Source organism: Neovison vison, chromosome 1, assembly GCF_020171115.1.
Source record: "Neovison vison isolate M4711 chromosome 1, ASM_NN_V1, whole genome shotgun sequence".
In the NCBI taxonomy this organism is placed as follows: Eukaryota; Metazoa; Chordata; class Mammalia; order Carnivora; family Mustelidae; genus Neogale; species Neogale vison.
Genome location: NC_058091.1, coordinates 67,318,190 through 67,344,502, shown reverse-complemented (window position 1 = coordinate 67,344,502; position 26,313 = coordinate 67,318,190). Strand labels below are relative to the sequence as shown.

The window sequence follows — 26,313 nt, the reverse complement described above, 5'->3', positions numbered from 1 at the left end:
ACCCAGGCGTCCCTATTATTTTTTTTTTTTAAACCACCCTGGGGCTTTAAGGTTTTAGCCTGCCCGAAAAGACGTTTTTACTGCAAAGCCTTGATGTATCATAAAATTCAGATTTACCCCAAGCTTTGGTCAAGCTCATGCAAAAGGTAAGGTGGGGAAGGCGACTTCCCAGTAAATCAAGGCATTCCTACCTGCGAAGTCCAAGGATAGTATTACATAGAACTAATGGAGATAGTGTCCCAGATCCTATTTTCTTTTCCTCCTCTTCTTAAACTCTACCAGTATGCCTGTATTGGCATCTGTGTTGTCTGCCTTCTGTCTTATGTGCTTGCTCCTGCATTAAGAAGTTCTCTTCTACGGGATTATTCCCACCAGTATAAAAATATGCCCTGGTAGTTTACGTTTTTTAGAAACAAAGGCCACCTTTGACCCTCTTTCCAAGCTCTTTCCCTGTGCATTGAACCAGTTACTTGAGCAGATAGAGACTTCTGCTTTCAAGGAGCTTATCTTTTAATAAAGGAGACAAGTGTATAAGCATATAATTTTGAGTAGTAAAAGTGTTAGTGAGAAAAATAAACAGGAAAAAAAATGGAAACAGATGGGAGATGACTATCACAGTGCTGGCCTCACTCTAAAGAAGGGACATTTGATCAGAAACTGACAAGGTAAGGAGGAAACCCTGTGAAAAACGGGAAGCACTGTGTTTCCAGAAAGGTCAGAGCATGGCCAGTACGTGAACGATGAGATGAGCTTAGAGAAGTAGGTGGCAGCCACAGAAGTGCGCATTTCATTTGAAATGGAATTTGAGCCACAGAATTTTGAGCTGAGGAATGACATCTTTAGAAGTTCAATCAAACTGCTGGTTCGAGGATAGACGGAGGAGGGCAGGGGCTGGAAGACAGTGTAGAGGTTAGTCTAGTCCAAGGAAAAGGTGGTGGTTGGGATGCAGCATGGCACTCATCGAAAGGGTCAGGTTCACGGTATGTTTTGTTAACAGATTTAACGAGACTTAGGGCAGATGTGTGGTGTAAGGATGATCATGGATGAATCCTAAGCGTCTAGGAATGAGACTGATCACCGGGTTTAGCAATGTAGAGGTCACTGGGATGTTAGAGCAATTTCGCTAGGGTGGTAGCCTTAAAAGCTCATTGGGGCAGGTTCATGAGAGAATGGAGAAAGAGAAATTGATGTCAGTGACTATTCCAGAACTTTGCTATAAATGGTTTCAAAGGAACAGCACAAGCTAAAGAGGAAAATGGAATCAAGACCATTTTTTTAAGACAGGGGGAAAAAAATCACACAGTTTCTGGTGAGAAGTCGGATCCAGTCGAGAGGTAAAATGTTCATGATGCAAGACTGAACAGAGACAACTGTTGGATAATGTCCTGGAAAAGGGATGGAGGAGAGCGTGAAGTGCTTGGCCTCACACAGGAATGACAGAACTAACAGAAACCGGAAGGATGATGGTGTATTTAGATACAAACACTACTATGTGGGTTGTTGTGTACAGAAGTTGCCTTCTGATTGTGTTCACTTCTTCAGTGAAGTCAGAGACAAGGTCATCAGTGGGAGTGAACAGGGCTAAGGAGGTGGGGAGGTTTCCAGTCCATAGGCCTGGGACATATGTGACTGTCAGGCAGCACTGAAGGCCACTTGAGGTCAATGATCGTGATTTTTTTTTAATTAACTTATTTGACAGAGAGAGAAAGCATAAGCAGGAGGTGGAGAGGGCCACAGGGAGAAGGAGAAGCTGGCTCCCCACCGAGCAAGGAACCCGATGCCAGGCCCCTGGGATCATGACCTGAGCCCAGGACAGACTCTTAACTGACTGAGCCACCCAGGCACCCCCGAGGATCATGATTTAAAGTGAGAAAAACCCAACACCGGGTTTACATGCTTTCTCAGCTATGTTCAGTTGTGTGACCGCAGAGGCTCAGTTGGCACACCTCAAAATGTAAATCAGCTCACATCACCCCGTGAAAATATTTTAGTACCTTCCCATGGCACTTAGCATGAAATCCAAGGGGAACCTGGGTGGCTCAGTCGGTTAAGGTTAACCGTCTGCCTTCCACTCAGGTCATGATCCAGGCTCCCTGCTCCTGGGGGAGTCTGCTTCTCCCTCTCCTTCTCCCCTGCCCTCCTTCTGTCCCCACCCCCCCCACCCCAGCTACTGTGCTCTCAAATAAGTAAATAAACATCTTTAAAAAAAAAAGAAAGAAAAGAAAAGAAAAAAGAAATCCAAACTTGCTGGGCCTGCAGGGCTCCACTGACTTTCTAAATGAATCTCACAAATTTCAACCTCGTGGCCTTCTTGCTGTCCCTGGAACAGGTCAAGTGTGTTCGGATTAGCCTTTGTGCTAGCTGTTCTCTCTGCTCCAGTTCTCCTTTGTCCTTTCTTTGTCGACTCCTCATCATCACCCAGATTTTATCCTAAGTGTTACCTCTCAGGTAACCTTCTCGGATCACCGGATCAAAAGTAGCCCCACACTCACTCCCTCTCTTATCAACATGTTTTCATTCTCAAGGCATTTTTGCTCACTGAGTACTGTGCTCTGGCACCTTGAACAGCGAGTGCCTGGCACATATTAGATGCTCAGTAAATATTTCTCGAACAAGTGAGTTTGGATGAAGGAAAGAATGACCACATACAATAAATTTGCTAGAAGGGAAAATAACAAGTCTCAGAATGAATATATTTCCAAAACGTCAACTTGTTAATTTTCTCTCTGTTTCCACTTAAACTAAGGAAAAGCATAAAAGTCACAGCTGAAATAGCAAATACAGCCAACACCCCATCTTGAGTTGGTCGCTGGCAGGGCAGAAGTTCAGAATAAAATCCTTTCAAATTACATTATTGCTGAAATCTTTTCTGACCTCTCAGCTGAATCACTGTTTATTTTATAAGAAACCTAATAACCTTGGAAGAATATTTGTTTTCTCAGCCTTGCAGAAATGGAAGTAAAAGAACTGAACGCCAAATAGGAGAAAGGAAAAAAAAATTTTTTTTAAGATTTTATTTATTTATTTGACAGACAGAGATCACAAGCAGGCAGAGAGGCAGGCAGAGAGGGAGGAGGGGAAGCAGGCTCCCCGCTGAGCAGAGAGCCCAATTCGGGGCTTGATCCCAGGACCCCGAGATCATGACCAGAGATGAAGGCAGAGGCTTAATGCACTGAGCCACCCAGATGCCCCATAAAAATACTGAATGAGAAAGGAAAATGTTAAGCAACACTGTAATATCACCTTTGAAGTTATTTTCACATTAGAAATCGTTTCCTTTCTTCCTCCTTAGGGATTCGTTGGGCTATACATGTCAGGACACTCTCTTTCCCTGGTGACAAAATTGGACTCATTTTCTTCATTAACTCCTAAATTTGAGAAGACTCCCTTAGCACGTCTCTGAGCTCACTTCAGCTCCCGCCTGCCAGTGAGCTCCCTGGGCTTCCCGCCCACCTGAGTGCACTGAGCTGATTACATAACTTCTCAATACCATCACGGATTTTATCTTCTTTTTATTTTTGTCTCTGACATTTTCCTGCTGGGAACCGGGTTTAACATACATACTCCATACGTACTTTAGGCAGCTGACAAAATTCAGGCTACTTACATTTCCAATCTAAAAGAAAAATTTGCTGGGCACCTGGGTTAAGCGTCTGCCTTCGGCTCTGGTTACGATATCAGGGTCCTGGGAATCAAGCCTCAGCAGAGAGCCTGCTTCTCCTTCTCTCCCTGCCCTCTATCTACTTATGCTTTCTCTCTCTCTCAAATAAAATCTAAAAAAAAAAAAAATGTATTCTATAGTACTACAGAAATAGGAGTCAGACAAGGTTTCTGAGAGCAACAGTTTCCTCTCTGCTCCACAATTCACACCCTGATAGATGCCTTCACTGCCACTGGGAATTTCACCTGCAGTATTACTCTACATCCCCTACCCTTTATAATATATTCTCTATATCAGACCTCGTATCTACTCTTATTCTTCAACACCTAGCACCAGTGTGGTACATCTAGGGTGACCAGGATTTGGGCTTTCGGATTTCCCTTACTTTGCAATTTATCACTGAAGGTTTGGATTTAAATTTGGGTAACCGCATGACTCAAAAGTCACAGAAATGTGATTCTTTCAAAAACATTTCATAACTCAGAGTTTTACGAATTTAGACAGAGTCCTTCCCCACCCTATTTCTGAATAAGTTTTGCTGCGTTTTTAGGTAGCCAAATGATAGGTTGCTAAGGAATGTCTTATTCTGGGGGTCTACTAGATAGAAAGATTGGCTTTTCTCAAGTTTTGTCCTCATATTTTTATTTGGTTGGCAATTTGATACATTCCAACAACCCCATATGAAAAATAGACCTGAAAATTTCTTAACCTTAATTCCAAATTATTTATTCATTCCAGTTTCGAGTTAGACTTTTTTTTTTAAAAAAAAGAATGTAATAGGGAGTGATAGCAGAGTAAGTAGGTCCTTTTTTGTTCAGCTCATTCATAATAGCTTTCTCTCCAGCTCAACTTTGTAATTAGTGTTGTTTAGCAAACCTTTATTTCACTCCCCCAGCTAATAAACAGGTAGTTAAAAAGTGCAAAAGTTAGAAAGGCTCAAGATGGACCTACCATAAGGGCAATGACACTTCAACCCCGGGGCCGCTCACTTCACAGCCTCTTTCTTCTAAGACACACACAGTCATACCTAATTTTACATTCATAATTTGTATCTTTTTTTTCCTTCAACAAGGCCCTGAAAAGCTTAGGCTTCACAAAATGTGGGTCTGCCCCGGATTTTATACGCACTTCTTTCTAAACACTGATATGTCCAGGACCAGCTTCCAACGCACACTGTTCTTTTCTTCCTTCCCCTCGTGTGTCCTATAGGAACCCACAGACAGTACGCACAAACTGAACTCAGTGTGGTATGGGAGCCCCCGCCAGACTTCAGCCTCCCAAGCTGCTCTTCCTCCTCCTCGTCTTACTTCGGTGGATGTCCCCAAATGGGTTAGTTCTCTATTCTCGAGAAAGATCCTGATTTTCTCCTTTCCCTCAACTGTCTTTTCCAATCCAGCTCCAAGTCATCTAATTTCATCCGTGCACACCATCCAGCCCCATAGTTTTCTACCCCATTTCTTCACAAGACTCCCATTGGTCTCCCTCACTCAGCAGCCCCCTTCCAATCTCAGTATTTTGCCAGAGTCCTCCGTAAAAAATCAGGTAACTTTTTTATCCCCTGCCCTATTGTTTTAAATATACCCCACTGCCTTCAGCATGAAATTCAAATTCTTTACCAAGACGGACGAGACCCTTCCTGACTCCTCTCTGCCCTGTGCTCTGGACTCATCTCTCGATCCCCAACCCAGAACTTGTCCTCTTCAGACCCCACCAGTGAGCACACTGGCCTCTGAGTGCGATTCTCCTCTGACTCCCACGTACTCCTCTTGGCCCAGATCACTCCTTCAGGATTCTGCTTCGGTATTCTCTCTCTCAGGAAGATGTTATAAATGACATCCTCTAATATATGTGATTTTCCTTTGTGCTTGCCAACAATGAGAAATATTTGTGATGCTCTGTATTTTCTTGCCTGCCTCCTCGACGGAAGAAGCTGGGGACTCCTCGTCTCCTATGTCCTCAATTCTTTCCTAGTACAGTGCTGGGCGCCTAACGCATGATCAAAAAAGAACTGGTTAAACAATATCTGAAGTGGAGGGGAAGGGAGAGGTATGGAAAAGCCAGACTGTCTCACTTAATCTGCCCACATGCCTCTTCCTCCTCCCATTGCACAGGCTATATTAGACTATAGATTAACTCATATCCTGAGACTGGATCAAAATGTGTTGTGCTTTTACACCGTTATCCATGATGGAATCCCACCCCCACCCCCCCGCCCCAATAAGGAATTTAGCACCGGCCTTGTTTACAAGTTATCAAATTGGTCAGTGGATACTTTTTGATCCTCTGCTAGGAATCAGTATTACACTAGGCACTGCACAGAGAGGTTTCATAGGAAGGATAATGAGCAGAAACCATTCCTGGAAAGCAATATGTTACAACTTCGTTAAGGAGGTGAAACCGACAGGGTCTTAGCTAAGGCAGTAGAGAAGAAAATGGAACGAGAAAATATTAAAAATCCAGGAGAAAGAAATATGCTCCAGGGCTAAGTTTATGCAGGACTTCAACGACGAGGATTTGCGTTGTATTTTAAGGCATAAGGATGTCGAGTTAAATCGTCAATGATATACAGAATGTCGTAATAGAAGGAGAGATAGAGAGATAAGTGTGTGTGAGGTAAATTCCTGGAAAGAAAATCGTTTCACGGGAGCGAAAAGAGAATTTCAAGAAAGAGTAGGGGTGGTAGATTAATGTGGTTTAAAAAAAATTCTGTTTCCTTTATCCCACCAAAAGCTTAAGTCAATTTCTACACCCCTTCCTTCTGGACCGGTCTCGGGACTTGTAGGGTGTTGGAAAAAAAATTGGAGTGCTGCAGTGTGACTTCTAGAATGTACACTTCACAGGCCTTACAGCTCCTGCTTCCACTGCCTTGGAACGTTGCCCAGAATCTGCCGTGTGAGGAAGCCATATCAGCCTTTTGGGGAGCGAGACCCTGCGGAGGACAACAGAACCACCCCAGCGAATCAGCACCCACTCTCATCCACCTTGGTGAGGCTTTCTTACACCGTCCAGACTGATTGGCCCTCCTGCCATGTCGACCCATGAGGGCGCCCCGGAGGAAAACGAGCAGGAGCACTGCCCAGACAAGCCAAAGCATCCTGGGAAATGGGAGTAGTATATTTTAAGTCATGACATGTGGGGATGGTGTGCTACACTTCAACAGACAACTGATGGGAAACACAGATAGAGCAGAATGAGAAATGAAGACCGGCCAGTAGGTTTGGAAGTTTTCAGTGTCCTGGCGTCTTAATTCTGGGAAAGGCCTAGAATCTAAATCAAGGCCCCAAATGGATGCATAAGAAATGGGGTTCTCAGTTATTTGAATCGTGTATCAGTAGTTCATAGTCTTGTTCAGATGCTGTGCTCCCCCAAGAAACTCAGTTGGCTTCAACTTGCATAGAGCCAGGCAATGTGCTGATCAGGCCAAGGGTCTAGCCAGCCTTCTGACAATTAGATTTCCCCATAAATGAATAACTTTCATTTTCATTGTATTTTTTAAAAAACAGGGCTTTATCTATATTAAAAATTAACTCTACAATTTGATATTTAACTCACAGCTTGAATTAAGAGAGGTCTTTCTGCCTGCTAAAGAGAAATATTTAAAAAATGCAAACCACGTCTAAGTGCATAAAATACAAAGCAGAAGTTTTCCAAATCCTACTCTGAATAAATATGTCCATGTAGAGTGACCATGAAATCACCTCGCAGGTTCATTCTTCCATCAGATTCCCGTACCAATCACTTCTGTTGGGCCCACTGAGAGTGTTTTTAGAAGAAATTCCCAAACTGTAGATAAACAGCACCCTCCCATTAAAACCCAAGAACAAGGATCCCTACGTTGCTGAGTGTAATGATTCATTGCTAGGAAGAAGAACAAGTTCTGCTTCATTCCGGGCCCCTGAGCATCCCCTCCTTCCCTGCAGTTCACCACTTAGAGATCTGAGCTCTGTTACTCAAAAGGAAAGAGTTTTCTACAGTTAAGCTGCTTAAACAATCTCTCTCTGTGAGATGTATTAACCATCTTCCAGCTGCCATCCGCAGGAGAAACTCTTCAGCTTTCTGAAATTCATCTTGATTGTGCCGTATTTGGAATAAATGCAGTCATTTGAACCCAAGGGTGTTCCTGGTCATCTCAGCCTTCACAGGTGGTTAGGGCTTCAAGATGACCTACACGTTTGAGAGCGGAAGGAGGCCCATGGTTCTGGCATGAGGGTGGGGGGGCATGACATTCCAAGATTTACCTGAAACCCCAAACAAAAAAATCCCCTCCTTCGTGGGGCACCTAGGGAGATGAGAAGAAGTTCTTCGGGCTTTACTGAAAAGAAGTTCGAAAGGTACACCTGCTAGAAAACACTGGTTATTCATATTCCTTAGCTTAGTCACCTAGATTCATCACACAGCACAAAAACTGAAATTGTGGGGGCACCTGAGTGGCTCAGTGGGTTAAAGCCTCTGCCTTTGGCTCAGGTCATGATCTCAGGGTCCCTGCTCAGCAGGGAGCCTGTTTCCTCCTCTCTCTCTTTGCCTGCCTTTCTGCCTCCTTGTGATCTCTGTCAAGTAAATAAATAAAATCTTAAAAAAAAAAAAAAAACAACTGAAATTGTGCTTTAAGATATGGTTTCAGGCCAAAGGGAATATCCTGAAATAATTTCAGATGTTGGGTAATCATTTGGTTGTATATAAAAGCTTCATTTTTTTTTTTTTTTTTTTTTTTTTTTTACTGGAGCATTGTTCAGAGAGCATAAACATAATACTTACGCTTTTGCCAGCTCCGCTGATATTTGTTCCAAAGAGCGTCCCTTTGTCTCGGGGATAAACACAACGACAAAAGCCAGGCATGCGAGGCTCATGATTGCATATATAAAGCAAACCCACGGCAAGCCAATGAGCTCTATAAGGGACAAGAGAGACTGATTAAAAATGTGCTTTGCCTTGCTTTGACCCCATTTTGTGGACAAGCTGCTTCTTGGGGTATAAATAAAAACACGTGTATTTTCAAACATGCTAGTAGTATCCTGGGAAGTAGCAACCACAAGCTGAAAATATAGCCAATCTCTGTAAGTTTCCTTTTTACAGACTACCCCAGCTTTCTCTCTTACAGCCTTGTGACGATCACAATTTAAACCCAACATCATCTTCTTCGTGAGCATGCCTTTCTTTTTCGAAATGGTAATATGCCTGATCATTGTAAACAAATAAAATAAAATAAAAAAAATAAAATAACCTCAAGGGATGCAGAAACATCGAAAGCAGAAGGTCAAATATCTCCTCTGGCTCCTTACCCTCGCATGTCCCCCTCTCAGGAGAAACGACTGTGGCAATTGGGTTTCTATGCGGTGGATATTTTTAAAGACACTGATACAGATGCACTTTTCTTGAAATGAGCTCACCCTTCTTTACCCTTATTATTCAAATAAATCATTTCATGTTGGCAGTATTTCCTCTTAGTAGCTGGCAGTGGGTTTTAGTGCCTCCTCCTGGTTTGAGGAAAAAGTGGGAACAGTTCTAAGGAAAGGCACTCACTTGCTAAGAGCCATCTGCAAGCAGTCACACCCTCAGGTGCTGTCCTATCTGGCCTGACAGCCTAGAGTGGCCTCTGACCGCTGCTGGCGACAGGTACAGTCCCTTGGCGGTTCCTGACCCCGGTCAAATCACATGAAGTGGCGAGAAGTAACCCCCCTTCCCAGGCCCCCGTGCACCGGGAGCCTGCCGTGTGCATGGTGCCCCACCCCGGGGGCTCAGGAGCAGGAAGCCAAGCCTGGGGGAGCAGCGGGGAAGAAGCCGGGTCTTTACAAGCACAGACTCTGACTGACCACAGCCAGAAACAGGGCAAACAGCCCTTCACAGCTGCACCCACCGATCCCCCCTGGAGGCCAGGAGAACTGACCGAGCAGGTCTGTAGTGAGACGGCATGGCAGATACAGCCTGGAAATATCTAAGCATATTAGCCACCTGTCCGTCAGTTGTGCTGAGGTGAGGCAAAGCGGGAAGAAGGGACTGCAGGACAGCTCTTAGGGTGGTTTTAATGAAAGCCCCGTCCCTCTGTGCTTCTCTTGTTGCGGGCACAGGTTTTTGCCCCAGTGAGTGCTTAATAAAGTGCTTGTAGAAAGGGTCCTCCTTTCCTCTCTGGGACAGGAAACCAGGATACAGACAGAGAAAAAATCCAAACAAAACAAAAGTTCACCTCATCAAACCTGCCCTCTGGTCCATTTGAGTACTTTCAGTAACAAGGAGCTTACCCCTTTGGAAATTCTCACTGCATGGTGGGTTGGCCCCGCCTCTTACAAAGGTCCTCCTCCCTGATTCAGAAGCCCAAGTCTCCCCTTCAGGAGCTTTAGCTCAGAGGTTCTGCTTTGCACTTGGGTCTGCTCTCCATCCCTTCTTCATGACAGCAGGACAGCCCACAGCCATGCAAATCCCTGCCTGCCCCGCTCCCTTCCCTGAGCACCTTCTCCCCACAGCCAAACACCCTGAACTCTTGCAAACCCCCCCACCCCTGCACAGACCACAGGTCCCACACCCATTCAGGTGCACCCCCGCTCCCCATGGTGGACACAGGGCAACACTCTGAAAATCTCTAAGCAATCCTCTTAGGATAGTTTACTCAGAGCTGAGTGTAATGCAGCTGCATCCTGACCACCACCCAGTGGGTCAGTTTCCCCAGAACACACTGCTTTTATTGATACGACTGAAGTTGCCCTGAAAAGGCTGGTGTCCAAAGGCTTGCTGCCAAGCAGAAGCCTCACGTCTTCTACTTGGGTAATTGATTTTTTGAAAGTAAGTACAGGTTTCCCTGCTCTCGGCAAGTTTGCGTTATGCCACTTTGCTTTTCTCAAAGATCACATTAGTATCTGTTTTTGCTAACTGAGGGAAATCCCAAGAGGATTTTCGCTGTCGGAAAGTGGTAGTTGCTCCTCTGCATCACACCCTCTTGGCTTCTGAAAAGCTTCCTAGACACGCTCTAGTTTCAGACAATGAGAGAAACCTGTACTGAATTTCAAGTTTGGTCTAGTGAAATGTCATCTACAGGTTCATTCCAGGATTTTTAGGTGAACGTGTTTTCTGAAAATTTGCTCTAAACGCAGAAGTGCTTTTCAATGTGCATGAACTCTCCTGTAGATTAGTGATCCTTCCTGGGGATTTGTGTCCTCTTTTTCCACCCCTGATCATTTCCATTCTTTCTTCTATTTTTTAATTAAAAAAATTTTTTAAGCATAGTTGACACACAATGTTACGTTGGCTTCAGATATACAGCATAGAGATTTGTCAGGTTTATACATTATGCTGTGCTCCATCCATTTTTTTCTCTTATATTTCTCTTTTTCCATATCAAAGAGCAGATAAAGGTGTGTGTGTGTGTGAGAGAGAGAGAGAGAAAGAGAGAGTAAAATGTACAGGTCTATGCATGTGATCGCAGTAATATCGGTATGGTTGGTGCTAATAACCAATTCCTTCATTTCCTTTAATCTGGGTCTATTTCTAAAAATGTAGGACATAAACATTTGAAATTTTATGTAAGAACCCAAGCCATACTTAATTAATAACTCTGAAAGTTTATTTCCCAAAGTAGATGTACTAAAAAAAAAAAAAGAAGAAGCGGTTGATAAAATTCAGAAGTACTATACCTTTTTGAGTATATATCCACTTTTCCTAATTTATATATTATATGTATTACTTAATATTCATATCACATGCATATATGAAGGAAAGAGGAAAGAAAGGAAAGAGCTCATCAGTCAATTTTGGAGACTTCTGGGGAACTACCTCATTATTTGGAAAACTAGAAAATAAAGAGAAAGTTTCAAGCAATTTTCTTGCCTTTTTCCTTTGATTCACACTTCAAGGTCAGGCAAATAAATAAGGAGAAGAAGTAGCTATGATCAAAATTTAGAAGTGATGATGGAATAAAAATAACGGATCTGGGCGATGATCCTCACGGAAGCCTACATGACAAAGTGGGAGACAGACCGAGAGGTTGTGTCCTTAGGGCAGGATGCACGCCATCGTCTGTGAAGGAGTTTACAAACAAGCAAGGGAGAAAATCTTAATCTGTTCAACCCTCCAGATCTAGATAGTAGTTCACTGGAAACACAAAGGACAGAAGGTCATGTGATAGGATTATAATCAGCAAAACCCAGGATGGGAAAAACTCTATGATACAGATAACTCTGTTTTTTCATTAAAAACATAAAGGTGGGGAAGAAGAGGGAGAGATGAAGACAAAACCTACAAATTATAAGAAACAATCAATTGTAAGTTACGTTTTTGGATCATGATTCAAGCAAAGTATAAAAAAAAATAATTATCAGACAATTGGAAGAATGGGAAGACAGATTGGATATTTGATACCAAGGGATGACTATTAATATTTTGGGTCTTGATCATGATATGACAGGTAGAGTTTTTAAATGTCTTATCTTTCAGACGTCCATGTGGAAATTTTATAGACAAAATCATGTTTGGGATGACATCATATTCAAGATGTGACTCAAAATAATTTGGGGAAAGAACAGGTGCGGTTAAAAATGAATTAAGAGTCATAACTTTAAACTGGGTGGTCGGTGCATCAGGTACCTTCTTTTACTTTGGAATGTTCTGAATTCGTCCACAGTAAAATGATCTTTAGGTGAGTCTGCTTCCCTCATATTTGTCCTAGGAGCACAAAAGGTGTTAGAGGAAAACAACAAGTCCTTACCGGTCAGAGTCAAAAATGTCAGAGAGATGAGAAGATTGATGCCCCAGTTCATGCTAGAAGTTAAAGCCATGGCTCGTCCTCTAATTCCACCGGGAAAAATCTCGCTCAGGAGCAGCCAGTGCACTAGAAGAAAGGAAAGAGTGGGTGTGGGGCAGCAAAATGATAAAAACCCGTAGAAACTAAGGGCCAGCCCTCTGTCCTCCGCCCTCTGCCCCAGGCCTTCGTGGTTTGTGGCTGGAGAGCCGGGCTGGGTCCTTCCTCAGCAGGAGGGGAGAGGAAATGTGCTTCCATCTCATCTCCAGCCCAGTGAGAAAGGATTCGGGAGGGACACTGACAGAGCCTGACAATAATTCTGGAAGGCGGGGTGTGGGACACGGGTCTGAGAATGCAAGTTCTGTGGTGGCTGGGTCACCCGCTGGGGAGCAGCGAGAGGGGCAGCACTGGACCTCTGCCCGGCTCAGAGCCCACACCAGGCCAGGGCTCCCCCTGCTGTGTGTCCCCACCCTTCCCATGGAGAAGTCCAACATCACAGTTAATGAGTGGGTAGGAGATGGAGCCAGGAAGGCAGGGGGAAGGAGGCCCACGGCTCTCTCTTCTCCCACTTGGTCTTCCTGGGGGGTCAAGCTGAGTGGACTGTAGCTCTGAATTAAACAGAGCTCTAAAATTTGATTATGATACTTGATGGAATGTTTGAATTTCTGAAAGGAGACTGTCGTTGGCACCGAAACTGATCAGAGCACTTCTCATTATCGGAGAGTGACAGGGGACATTACAGGACTTGCCCGATGGGATCAAGAACTCACTTGTCTTCTGCTTCCAGCCCATCAAGCCCAAATCACCCTAATAAAAGAGCTACACATTCTTACAAGGGGTACAGTGTTTTATGAACCTTACCTTCAGTGATCCTCCCCAAATCTTACAAGTCAGGAACTATTATTATCCCTCTTTAGAGGAGAAGAAACTCGGGCTTCAAGAGTTAATCATTTGCCAAGGTCAACGGAGCTCGGAAGTGGCTGAGGGGGCACTGAGTCCTGGCACTCAGTCCATGAAACTCATGCTTTTTAATCATGGTGCTCTCTTGGTGGTAGCTCAATAAATATTTGTTAATGAATAAGTAAATGCAGAACATAAGCATTTGGTTCTGCAGAAAGGACGGACGTAGGAGCTGTCCCAGCCCTCGTTCACTGCTGGTGAAGTCACCTTGTGCTGGAAAGCCAGCAGTTACAGACCAGCTGCAGTGTCCTAGCCCACCGGAGGCAGTGGGGGAGGACCCCCCCAATGCCAGCCACCACTCATTTGTGGGTATGGGCCTTTGTGGGTATGGGGCTGTCAGATGTGCCTCAAATTTAACAACTCACCTCCCCTGACAAGACCAGACTCCGGACAGAAAACATCTGCTCATACTAAATTTGCTCTTTTAAAGTAAGGAAAATAAATTAATTATAGCAGAGAGTTGAATAAACATTTTTTCTAGATTATCTTTTTCCAAGTGAATCCACCATAGGGTTATCATTAGGGCACGGAAGATAACTGTAACAAAAGGAACATGTTTATTACTATTCTAATTGACAGGGAATTCAAAATGAAAAATCTGTATCCCAGGGGCACCTGGGTGGCTCAGTGGGTTAAAGCCTCTGCCTTCGGCTCAGGTCATGATCACAGGGTCTTGGGATTGAGCCCTGCATGAGGCTCTCTGATCAGCGGGGAGCCTGCTTCCCCCTCTCTCTCTGTCTGCCTCTCTGCGTTCTTGTTATCTCTCTCTGTCAAATAAATAAAATCTTAAAAAAAAAAAGAAAAGAAAATTCTGTATCCCTCCGCTCCACTTCCTACCACCCAAACCATATTAGGTTCTTGCAGATTATATCCTTGGTAGGATCACTTTGCTCTTAATGAGACCCATGCAGTGCTCAGGTAAATTTGTCTTTGAGTTTTGTGAAACTGGGGATCTGGTTCTGTCTGAGTAGAATGACAGCCGTATAGTTCTGTTGAAGACTTTGTAATGACCTGCTATTGGACAAACGCAAGATAAAATTATGTAAATCCAATGTTTTGAAGTTAAATAGTCTATGCCACTGACCAGTGCCCTGTGCCCCTTTCTGCCATTGGTGTCTGTCACAGTGTTGTGGGGAATCCCTCATCACCTTTTACTCTAGCAGCCATGAGGAGGAGGTGGGGGAAGTGTCACTCTTTCTTTTCTAGATGAGTTCATAGAGGTTTTCTTAACCTACTTCCATTCCCACTTCATTAGCTCCTAAACCTCTTTCTCCCTTCCCCACCTTTCACCGTGACCACCTTTTGGAATTACTTGGTGGGATCTTGGAAAATCATTGCTGGGGTCATGAGACCCATGTTGGCATCAGATGAGAATGTGCTGATCTTACCATCACAGAAAGTGGTGGAGCTCACCCACAAGAAGATGGGACTGTATCACAAATCTCGAGTTACAAGCACTCAGTTTGAACTGTCAAAGTCTTGCCTAAAAGGACCCACAGTCTACACTCAAAGCCCGTCCTAGGCATGCATTCAACTGGGCACTCGAACCAGCCAGTGAGCCATGAGCTGGACGTCGAAAGAGAGACTTCCCTCCATCTTTGATGAGACATTGTCAGGCAAACCTTGCACCTGATGTTTCTAAAAATAATATATCATTGCTGAAAGCTTCTACTTGTTTCTTGATCTAATAGAAAGAATTCAAGAATTGATGTTTTGGTTTATCTAATATTGACAAACTGGGTGTTGTAGCCGTTGACAAGGGTTTTGACGGGAATGGTCCAAGCTCCCAAAAAGGAGTTTGTCAAGTCAAAAATAAAGAGAATATTATTTAACGATGATTTCAGCAGCCCCAAATCACAGATTGCCAAATCCAGAAAGTGAAATGAAGTTCTGAAATGGCTCCTGCAACAAGATAACAAGATAAAACTGACTGAAAGAGTCTTCCCAGGGCCGTCTTAGGAACAAGATGAGGCCAGAATCTGACAGGCGTCCATGGTCCCTGGAAAGGTGCTGGGAATGTCCAATGTAGAAAAAATGCAGCAGCTCTCTTTCAACTCATAAGTCAAGAGCACAGAGATGGAAACCATCACATGGAGATTTCATATGTTGACATTTGCAGGGACAAGTGGAAGACTTCTGCAAATTACTGCGGGTTTTTCCAATGAGGTGGTCTCATTTCTCCCCCAGAGAAAATCAACCTATCTCCACCGCCACGGTGAAGAAGTGGTGGCTCTCTCTGGGTGTCCTCGTTCTCTGCTGCCCTGATGACAGACCCACAGGGAATGCTTGCGCTATTTGTTTGTAAGGAATCCATGGAGTATTCAGAGACCCAGTGACCTCTTCTACAGGGAGGGCCACCACAACTGTTTAGCTGGCCCTGGAACAATGCCCCTTGACCTCCATCCTTCCACATTTTACCTTGGCACTCCAAAATGAGCTCAACAGCATGCCCCTCTGTAAATGTCAGAGTCCACACATGTCGTTAAGGCCTCCCCTGTGCTGCAAGGATAGAGGACATTTTGGACTTGCCAGGACACAAGTTGCCCACAGATATTGGCACTTTCCTTCACATGGTATTAAATCACCAGGGCCACCCGTCAGAACTTGCCTGATCCAGATCAAATCTGCAGACAGCGCTTATAGACACACAGAGCATCACGAAAAGATGTGAAGGACAAATATGTTGAGGTGTCTCCATGTGATGTGGAAGGCATGGCTTTGCTTTAGTAGGGGCAATCCATGCAGAAGACCTCGCCTGTCAACAGGTAGGTAACATGCCACGCTCATCCTCGGCCCCTCCTTATAAGCCACTGAGGCTGTCACTTAAGCCCTTGTCTTGCCTTGGTTTAAGTCTTCCTCAGCCTCCTGGCATGCTAGCTCCAAGTACGAAAGATTCACGGCGGTCTTAAACTCTTGCCAGGGAATTCCTAGCAATTCTGGAGGAAGAATTTTCAGCAACTTGATTTGAAGAGGAGTCGGTGTTCCGATACTTTGCCAAAGTGAAGCCAAATCCCATGGCTTTTATTGCCTAGGCAAGCAGTACACGGCACACCCAGCTCTCTGTCTGCCAAGAGATCCTTTAAATGTGAGTATGAAAGGGACATAGGCCCATTTCCTTCCAAACAGATGTTTAAATCCTGGCTTCATTAAGTTCTCTAAGTGGCAAAGGGATGCTCTTTAATAAAAGACACTCTACCATGGACCACCATCTCCAACATCAGCTATGATGTGGTAGCTTTCATTTGTTCTTATTTTTATTTCTCATATTCCCCTTTCTCTCAATTACTCTGAGTTGGGCTCATGCCTGGCCCCTTCTAAAGTAAATATTTCATTCAACAATATTGTCTTGTATTACTTAAATAAACCAAGAAAAGCAACAAAATAAAGCCTCAATCTTCCCCAGTCTTTCTATCTTAATGACTTCTAGTTAACACTAACTGAAATAATTTTTTGAAAACATTTTAGGGAAAATTGAACTCAATGGAATAACTCTCAATTTTTAAAAATGTCAGAATTGATCATGAAACTCTTTTGTGAACAAGTACCTGTTGGGAATAAGTAAAAGCTTTTGGTGTTGGTCTTTAAATTTTCTTACTGTGTAGCTTTAAAATAATTTGAAAAACTAAGTACTTTCTCTCATTTATAAGTCAACATCAAATTTTCTTCTCACTGTAAATTTAAATGACATCAAATAATGCAATTTCTATTTTATTATAAGCTCTAACATATAAAAGAGAGCACTTTTCACTCTTCTAAATATTTCCGGTAGAATTGAAACACAATACCTATCTGATATTCATCATCATCCATTTAAAAAATACAGGAATAAGGTATTTAAAGTAGATTTTATATTGTTTTTCACTTGAACTCAGTATTTTATCCTTTTTCAATGCATTTTTAAACTCAAAGTCTTTTGATCACTCCATCATAAGTGCTCTGACAAAAATTAACATAAACTGAAATTTTAGGGTTTTTTTTAATGTTCCATAAAAACTTTTAGGTAATTTTTCTCAACTATTAACACAATAATTAACACAAAATGGGTCAAAATTATAGAAATATATTATAAATCTTTGGAATTAACTGTGAGATATGAAAAGAGAAATTTATTGAAAGAAACCTCTCTTGACAGGGAGTTTTTTCTTTATTATGTATGTGTGGGTGGAATGTAACTTCTAGAATAACAGGATATATTTCTACTCTTTAGATGAAATTTATTATTCTCAAGAATAATGAAAAAAGACAGGGAGTTGAAGAAATTTTATGATACAAGAATCATTCAGTTCTTTGAATTAACAAAAAAAGTTATTTGTAATGATCTATCAGCTGATCACTTGGTTAGGTCATCCTTTAATTTTGCTGAAAGCAAATTGTTGGCAATATGTAGGCCTCTGAAAGGATTATTATCTAGTCATTAGAATCATTCTTCAATACCACACCTACACTAATATTTCCAATTATCTTTTTGATTATTGTTCCTGAGGTTTTTATAATTTGGGACATGTATCATTGTAAGTTTTCTAATGGATAGTAGGTGTGCTTTCTTCCACTTTAAGTGGAAGGACAGTTATCACTAGGGAGATGAGGAAGAAGAAATTGTAGGAAACAGATTTTTCCTAAAAATCAAGAAGCTGATTTTCTTTGACATATCCTTGAGGCAGTACTCTGCAACCCCAGGAGCATAAATATCTGAATTTTCAGACCACTGAACTTGGATTCAAAATGGAAAAATAAATGTCTTCCAAGAAATTAACCTTCTCTTATTTAAACTATAACTGGAATGTCATGCTTCAGGTATGTTATGTTGTGCTTTTTTGATGATTGATGTTTCACTTTAATCAGAAAGGTATTACAATTTTTAGTGTTAGAAATGTTCCCTGGAAAAATTCTTAACACTGTGTTCTGGAAAACAATAAAGTAAAAAAGGAATGCTTGTGTTTATTACCATAGTGTTTTAAACCTTTGTCTGTTTCTTTAATGTCTTTACTGTCTGATATTCACAGTTCTCAAGGGCACAGGACTGAGAGGAAAGTTCAACACTGTTGTTTTATGTGAACAGTTGCCCATGGTAACAGAATTGATGGTGTCATTTCACTGTGTGTTGAGTTGTGCTCAGGATACAAAAATGCAATTTTTAGACTGGTTCTCTTAGGTAGTGGCCGGCTCCATCATCTAACTCAAAAGAGGAAAAGAGGATTTAGCTAGGTAAGGGCACATATGTCTTTAAGTTTTCCTTTTTTGCCTGGATACAAACTTAGTGTAAAACTATTCAGACACTAATTTTTATTTACTTCACATTATTTTAATGGTTAACATCAGAGGACTGAATAACTCATCTCTTTAATCAATGAAAATGGATTTTAACTTCATTAATTGGAAAACAGAAACAATATGGATGGGAATGTGGGTGATAACTAAAACCTAAAATTTAAAAGAAAAAATGTGAAAGATCTTAAACTTACACACTTAACTTATCCTTAACACAAACCAGTGTATGAATGTGATTGTTTAATGGCTACAGTTTATACTGAAACTCTCATATTTAAAGCATAATAATTTATGTAGTATGCCTTTTCTCTAAAGGAATGTAATTATCCCATAGGAATGGCAGGGGGGTAAAAACGATGATCACAAAAAGTGACTTCAACTGTGATGATTCTTAAAATTAAAGACCTAGATTCTAGGAAAAAAATATGGAGAATATCAAAATCTTTTTTGAAACATTGGGTGTACTTCTGGTCTGTAAGCTTCTCCGTTGTAAACCCAGCATATCTTGGAGTAAAGCAGCTAAGTAAACCTCTAAATTAGAACCTGCTGTTTCACATCCCTGGGAATTGTCAAAATCTTTAGCTGTACTACCATCACACAAACAGTTTCTTTTTGAAGAGCTAGAATTATTTGGGTATAAAATCTAAATTTAAATGTTATGGCAGATGAGTCTTCTGATTCCTACTGATAACCCATCCTCCAAAAAGCTGACTAAATTCCATAAATCTAAACCAAACAAAAAGTTAGATTCTACAGTTTTTGAGCCTTGAAAAAATGCTAGTTTTTTATTTAAAATAGGAAGAGTGACCTTTTTAGGATGCTCAACTTGTGAGACAATTCTCCATGGCTCTCCTGCAGTTCTGCATGTCTTAGGAACAAAAACAGGGACTGTTTTTTTCTGGGCTCTTTTTCTAAGGATGTTTGTAGAACAAACTGCCTTGGAAGACAGAGACAGTTCTCCTCTGGAGCAAAGGCTTATTTACTATCCAGTAAATTAGTATCTTCTTCCACAGAGGAAATCAGGGTGGCTTAGTGTCTATTTTAAAACATTTGGGTTCCCTAGACTTGGGGCTCCTCTTCTCAAAAGTGACCCAGTGTATGTGCAGATGTCATCTGGTTCCCTTCATGTTGCCCTATTGGTACAGGGCAATGCTGATATTTTGGCCATTGCTCTTCTGGGGGGTAATAAATTTTCTCTGTCTCTGATCAAGAACTCTTCTATTGTTTTCCAAAATCCATAAAACTATGACAGGATAACTTGTTAGCTTGCAAGTGAGCTAAAATATTAGCCAGTTTGCAGTTCTTGAGAGTTTGATTACTTGTGGCTATGGTATGATTTTCCTGCAAAGATCCTTTATTATCGTTATTAACTACAGGGTGCCCATTTACATTTGAGGGATTTGATGGGCTTGGTAAGCCTGAGATAATCCACTGAAATATTTCTAAAACTCTAATATTAATTAAATAAGCAAAAACAAACTCCAAATGTCAGGTTCAGATTTTCACATATTTCTCTTAGGAAAACTGTGAAGAAATGGTCTCAAGTCTTCTTTTGTAAAGAGTCAGTTCAAATACATCTAATTACTAAACCAAGGGATGAAAAATTAACCCATGATATTGCTAATCTTAATCTTTGTGTTCAAGGGAAGGGCTGGGTTTTGTATTTGGAGAAATAAAATAGAAATCTGGAAATGGATCTTGTTTAACACTATAAACTTTTAAAAATGGCTTTAATTTTAGGAAATTTAAAACACACAAATTTTAGGTCATCAAATACTAGAGATAGCCTTGTGTCCTTAATGGAGTAACTTTATTAGCTACAACTTTTGGTCAAATGTACATGGAGTTCTCCACACCATACATTTATCTCTAATTCCCTATATACTGACTCAGATATATACCGGGGGATCAAGATATATCAATCACTAGTCAAGAAGCTGAGAGAGTCCCAGAAACACTTTTTTGACTCATCCAACACATACCCATTGAGCCTCTGTTGTGGGCCAGGCTCTAGGTTGGGCTGGAGGAAACAGCAGTAAAAAAAAGCAGAGTTTGGGGGCACCTGGGTGGCTCAGTGGGTTAAAGCCTCTGCCTTCAGCTCAGGTCATGATCCTAGGGTCCTGGGATCGAGCCCCGAGTCAGGCTCTCTGCTCAGCAGGGAACCTGTTTCCTCCTCTCTCTTCTTTGCCTGCCTCTCTGCCTACTTGAGATCTCTGTTTATAATAATAATAATAATAATAATAATAAAAAGGCAGAGTTTGTGTGCACATAGGACACACAGGACAACTAAACCAGTTGCACCAACTTAGAAGGGTGGACATTAGAGTGTTTCTCAGCTATATGACACCTTTCATCCTTCCTCAACGCCTCAGGGCTTTCTGTAAAATCTGTCTGATTTTCTAGGAAGATCTCCTGACTGTAAGTAATCCAGAATTAGCCTATATTTCAAAGCACAAATCTATTCTTTGGATATAGTGTATGGGAAGTATGGAATAGTGTATGGGAAGGAGGTGAGGAAGACTACGGCATCATAATTCAACTTGGGGCCATGCAGCACTTCCCACGTGTCCAGACACGGCTTAAGCAAAATGCTTGCTGAGGTCAGGGTTGGCATTATCAGAACTATTCATGTCATGTGTAGACTCAAGTTTGACATTTATTAGCACTAATAACTAACTGAACAGAGTCCATACCACACACGAGGCAATGAACTAGGAATGTTTTATACAGATTGCCTCACTTGTCCCCACAATTATTCTGTGAAGCGGACAGGATTTCCCCATTTTCTAGTAAGGAAACTGAAAACTCGAAAGAGGCATTCACTTGCCCAAAGTTCTACACACTGGAGCTGGGACTCAAGGCCAGGCAGCCAGATGCCAAAGCCTGATCAGAATTCAAGCATTCTGTGTCACAGCCTCAACAGGGGCTTTCTTACTGTGCCTCTAAACTTTCAAGCTCATGTCCCCTCAATGCCACCTGACCTGCCATCACCCTTGCTTAAAACTCCCTGCTCCCAGATCTTCACTTTGCTTTCTCTATACAAGCCATGGCCCAATGTCACCACCCTAGAAAGGCCTGTGACCATTTGACTTCCTCCACAGGTGCCCCTTCATTTATCCTTCCATTGTTTCTTTACCACTCTTACCTCCACCTAGATTTGAACACTTCGCCCCTCCTGACACTGTATTGTACAGGTATTCATGTTCTTGCTTCTTGCCTGTTCTCACCACTGGCTCCATGAGGGCAAGTTGTGGACCCCGCTCACCTGTCCCTGAATCGCTACACTGAGCACTGGGGCCAGCAATACACACACGCTGCATACACGAGTGAATGAACAAATCCCCACCACTTCCTCCCTCTCCTGTTGGTCCCCCCCCACATTGCTTTCTTGCTGGAACTCCTGTCTGTTTGGTAGAAGAACTCAGGGAGGTGATTTGGTGGTACCTGTCTCTCAGCCTCCAGGGTGAGGTTCTGCTTGAATGAGTGAATACAAAGGTAGTTAAAAGATAATCGTCATGGTCTCATTACTGAACTTGACATGTGACGTTGGACAAATTCCTTCCATCTGCTTTCATGAAGAGATTCCAGTCATGAGATGGAAGAGGAGGTTGGTTAATTAATTTATGAACATAAGAATGTTTGGATTTTGAAAAGCCCTAATTATTGTGAAAAGAATAACCACACACTTTTTCTATGTCACAGTGATTAACTTAAGGAGGGCTGGGTTTCTCCACAAATATCACCTCAGATGAACTCATGAGAAAATAATTGCATGCCTTGGGTTTGGGCTCCTCTGTGTCTTACTTTTGAAGCATGAGTAGAAGAGAAATCTTCGTGTAGCTCCATGTACCCACAATGTCAGGAATTTTTGGTTCTACCCTGAAGTTTGAACCATCATGGACAAATATTTAGCTAGTAAAAGGAGCTAACTGATGATCAGGAGCCCCCCAGAAACACAGTGGAGGGTAAGGTTAAGATTTTGAACATATTTTAAAGTGAAAAAGGAAGTATGGAAAGTCAAATAAAGGAAGGTCTCTAATAAAAACAATGGCGTCTATGTCTTGATTTCCCTTGATGGAGGAGTTTTTGTATTAGTGACTGACAAATGGAGGGCAGAGGCTCTTAACTTCCTTAGGTCATGAACCCTTCGGCAAGCTGGCGAAGACTATGGATTCCTTTGAATAACATTTTAAATGCATAAAATAAAATAATGTGAGATTACTTGGTACCAGTCAAATTCATGGCTCCTCCTGGATTTAGATTCTAAAGCAACCTTATTATTTTACAGTTAGGGAACCAGAGGACCAGAAAGTAAAATGATGTAGGACATAGGCTTTAACCTAAAAGTAGAAACACTTTTTTTGGCTGTAGAAACTATGTTGTGATCTAATATGATGAAGGAATGTTGTTCTAAGCCAACCTGTATTTAAGAAGGTTTAATAAAAATGGTCTTAGTCTTGCTTTCAATTTTACTTTAGAAAAGCAAGTACTTCTCCCTTTATACTACTATTTATGCAAAGGATTTGCATCTGTTACAAGCAATAAACGCTGTAAATGAAATACCTGGGCAATAATCACTTCAGGTTTATAAGTTTTATAATGCACCCAAGATCTGGTATGAAAACCTTGCTTCTAATAAAAACCTTCTTTAAACTCTAGTTTGTGCAGTTTATACCAATACTCGAGAATACAATTTTGGTGACTGGATTGGAATTCCCAAAATGTGTTTTCTTTTACAATAGAAAAACTGCATAAGTACGGACATAAACGACTGACTCTTGGCAAGAAAAACAAGGACAATTACCAGATCCCTTCTAAAAACTCTAGAAGAATCAACAGCCCCAAACTATGGGTGCGAAATAATTGCTTGTTCTCTTTAGAGGGGAAGATTTGGGATTCTGTTTCCGACTCATGCCTCCCCATCTCCCATGTAAATACACAACTCTTTAGTCCTGTTTATTTTACTCAACAAGTGCTTATATGGCACTTTTTAGGGCCAGTCTTTAAGGACTTTGTTATGAGCTGACTTACTCCTCACAATACTATAAGATAACCATGAATTGTAACCACATTTATAAGTGATGCAAGATAAGGCACAGAGAAGTTAACTAACTTCCCTAAGGTTGCACAGCTGGCAAGTGGCATTGCTGAGATTCGACTCTGGGAGGTGCTCTGCTTCAAAGTCTATGCTTTCCCTTTTCTAAAAAATTGAACCCATACCTTGTTACTTACATGTAACCCAGCTCAGTCCTTGGAACTGCAGTTATAAGTTGGAGAAACCATGAGATGAAGGGTCATTTCTTTTTCCCATACCCAAGCTTCCTTCAACCATGAGATTCTCCATCTCATTTGCAAAAAAGAACTGTCCATACAGCAGGAAAAAGCAGAGGTATCCAAGACAAACCCAGAGCTACATTTAGATACTCTGAGTCTGAAATTCCCAAAGAACTCCTCACAACTTAATGAAGAAAAGCCCTATTTCTGAGCACTCCTGACTTCCCAACATTTTATCTTTGGAGCAAAACTAGAAAGAGATTTTTGGAACTATGGCCAAGTGATGGATTTTTCTGCCAAAGCCTCATGACAGTGACTGGCAGGGACAGTAGTGTGTGCAGAAACTTCTCATTTCCAGCTGATGTGGCACTCGGCCTGCCCTGGACAGCTTGACTCACGTAAAAACACACTTCGAGATCTTTCTTATTTTCGTATCTTGTTTTTAAACCCCTTCTTCCCCAACCTCCCTCTTAGAAAGAGTAATGTATTCCTTCGTGGTTTCCAAACAGACTTAGGCAATGCTCACTTAGAGGCAGAGAAGGAAGAACATATGAGATGTCATTTCTTCTATTAAAGAGCTTATTCTAATAACTATATTTGTTTAATAAGCCACAACAAACATACAGAAGAAATATATTTCATCGTGAAGGACTAAGCCGTGTTATCACACCTGTTGTGACTTCTACTCCCACCATATGCAACAGCAACCCCAACACACCCGTGCTTCAGCTCATAGGACACTCACTACACCCCATGAGATGGAACAAGCATTATTATGCACAATTCATAGATGTGAAACAGCTTCAGAGACGATAGCTAACTTAAAGATCACACAGCCGGTAGGCAGGAAGGCTGGAATTGTACCCAACTTTTCTGATTCTAAATTCAGGCTCTTGGTCTCCCAGACTTGAACTACGTTACACTAGAAATACTTCCTAGTTCATACAAATAAAGATCTCTAAGAAACAGGGTGAATTCATAAAGGAGATTAAGACTTCTACTAAATCTTTTTTTTTTTTTTAAGATTTTATTTATTTATTTGACAGACAGAGATCACAAGTAGGGAGAGAAGCAGGCAGAGAGAGGAGGAAGCAGGTTCCCTGCTGAGGAGAGAGCCTGATGCGGGGCTCGATCCCAGGACCCTAAACCCTGGGATCATGACCTGAGCTGAAGGCAGAGGCCTCAACCCACTGAGCCACCCAGGCGCCCCAAGACTTCTACTAAATCTTAAAGATAGGAAGGATTTGGGTAGAGTAGAAGGGAATGAGAAGGGCCACCAGGGCCTGTGTCCCTTGACCTTGACTGGGGTGTGGAGCAGTGGAGATAAAGAAGCACAGAGAGCACTGCACATGGGCAGGTAGCGTCCCTCACTTTGCAGTTCCTGGCATGAGGCGCTGACATGTACTTCTGTACGAATGGTAGCCCCAGAGCACAAAGCCAATGACTACAAGGTAAATGGTGTCCCCAGAGATGTGCAGGCATGCAGACAGAGCTGAGTAAGATGATGGTGGGCCTTGAAAATCACACCATCTTTCCCTCAGAGATGGGTCAGATAGTTGTAGAAAGAGGATGGAATGGGGCTCCAGATGCCTGGGGTTCTAGTCCTAAATCCGTGTCACCTCTTTTTCTTGGACTTCTTTCTTTTCTACAAAAGGAATATGTTGGGCTAGATCATTTCTCATCTTAGTTTCATCTTGAAAGGTATTTGACTTCTCTGATTTGGTAGAAAGTAGGAGGCTATGGAAGATTCGAGAGCCGTGCTGACATGAGGAACATGGTAACAAAGGTGCTCCCCCATGGCAGCATGGTGAACATGGGAAGGACCTGCAGTGTTTAGAGAACTACAGGAAGGGTCTTCCAGGAATCTAGGCATGAGCTTATATGGGGTAGACTAGGTTGGCAGAAATGGAAAGGAAAAGATACACACAGGAGCTATTTGTGAGGGGAAATGCAAGAACATTTGGTCATTGACTGGATTGAGAAAAGGCCCAGGACACCAGACTGAAGGACAGCAAGGGACATTCCCCTGGCATAAGGAAGAAAATAATTCAACATTTGGGCTTCTCACCTTGGGCTGATAGTAAAGCATAAAAGTAGAAAAATCCAGTATTCATTAGGAGAAAAGGAACTAGAAGCCATATGACACGATAGAAGTGGAGAGATAAGTGAGAGTCATCAGCTCAAGGGAGATCATGAACTCCCCTGAGAAAATAAATGTGGAGGCTTTTACAGTGCATTAGCAAATGAGTGTTTTTTGGTTTTATAGCTAGAGAAACAAAAGCCAAGAGACATTAATTTAATGACCTCATCTCTTTTCAGAAAGAGATGGAATGGAAGCTAGTCATCCATTTTAACAATTAATGTTTTAATTAAAAGAAATAAATACCTATCACAGCATTTGAAGAGAGAATTCAGGGCCGTTGAC

General features: G+C 42.0%; 1 protein-coding gene across 5 annotated transcripts in view; it reads right to left on the bottom strand.

Annotated features, from left to right (window-relative positions):
* Positions 1-26,313, bottom strand: part of SLC2A12 (solute carrier family 2 member 12) — a 53,390-nt gene that overhangs the window by 2,455 nt on the left and 24,622 nt on the right. For 2 of the 5 annotated variants that reach the window (XM_044248486.1, XM_044248468.1), the window contains exons 3-4: positions 12,354-12,476; positions 8,417-8,549 (exon numbers count right to left, since the gene is read on the bottom strand). In XM_044248486.1, coding sequence (XP_044104421.1) covers positions 8,417-8,549; positions 12,354-12,476 — 256 coding nt within the window. Of the gene's footprint in view, positions 1-4,286; positions 5,648-6,680; positions 7,941-8,416; positions 8,550-12,353; positions 12,477-26,313 lie in introns of those variants that run through there. The other 3 variants (XM_044248495.1, XM_044248478.1, XM_044248504.1) reach the window with 3 other exon arrangements.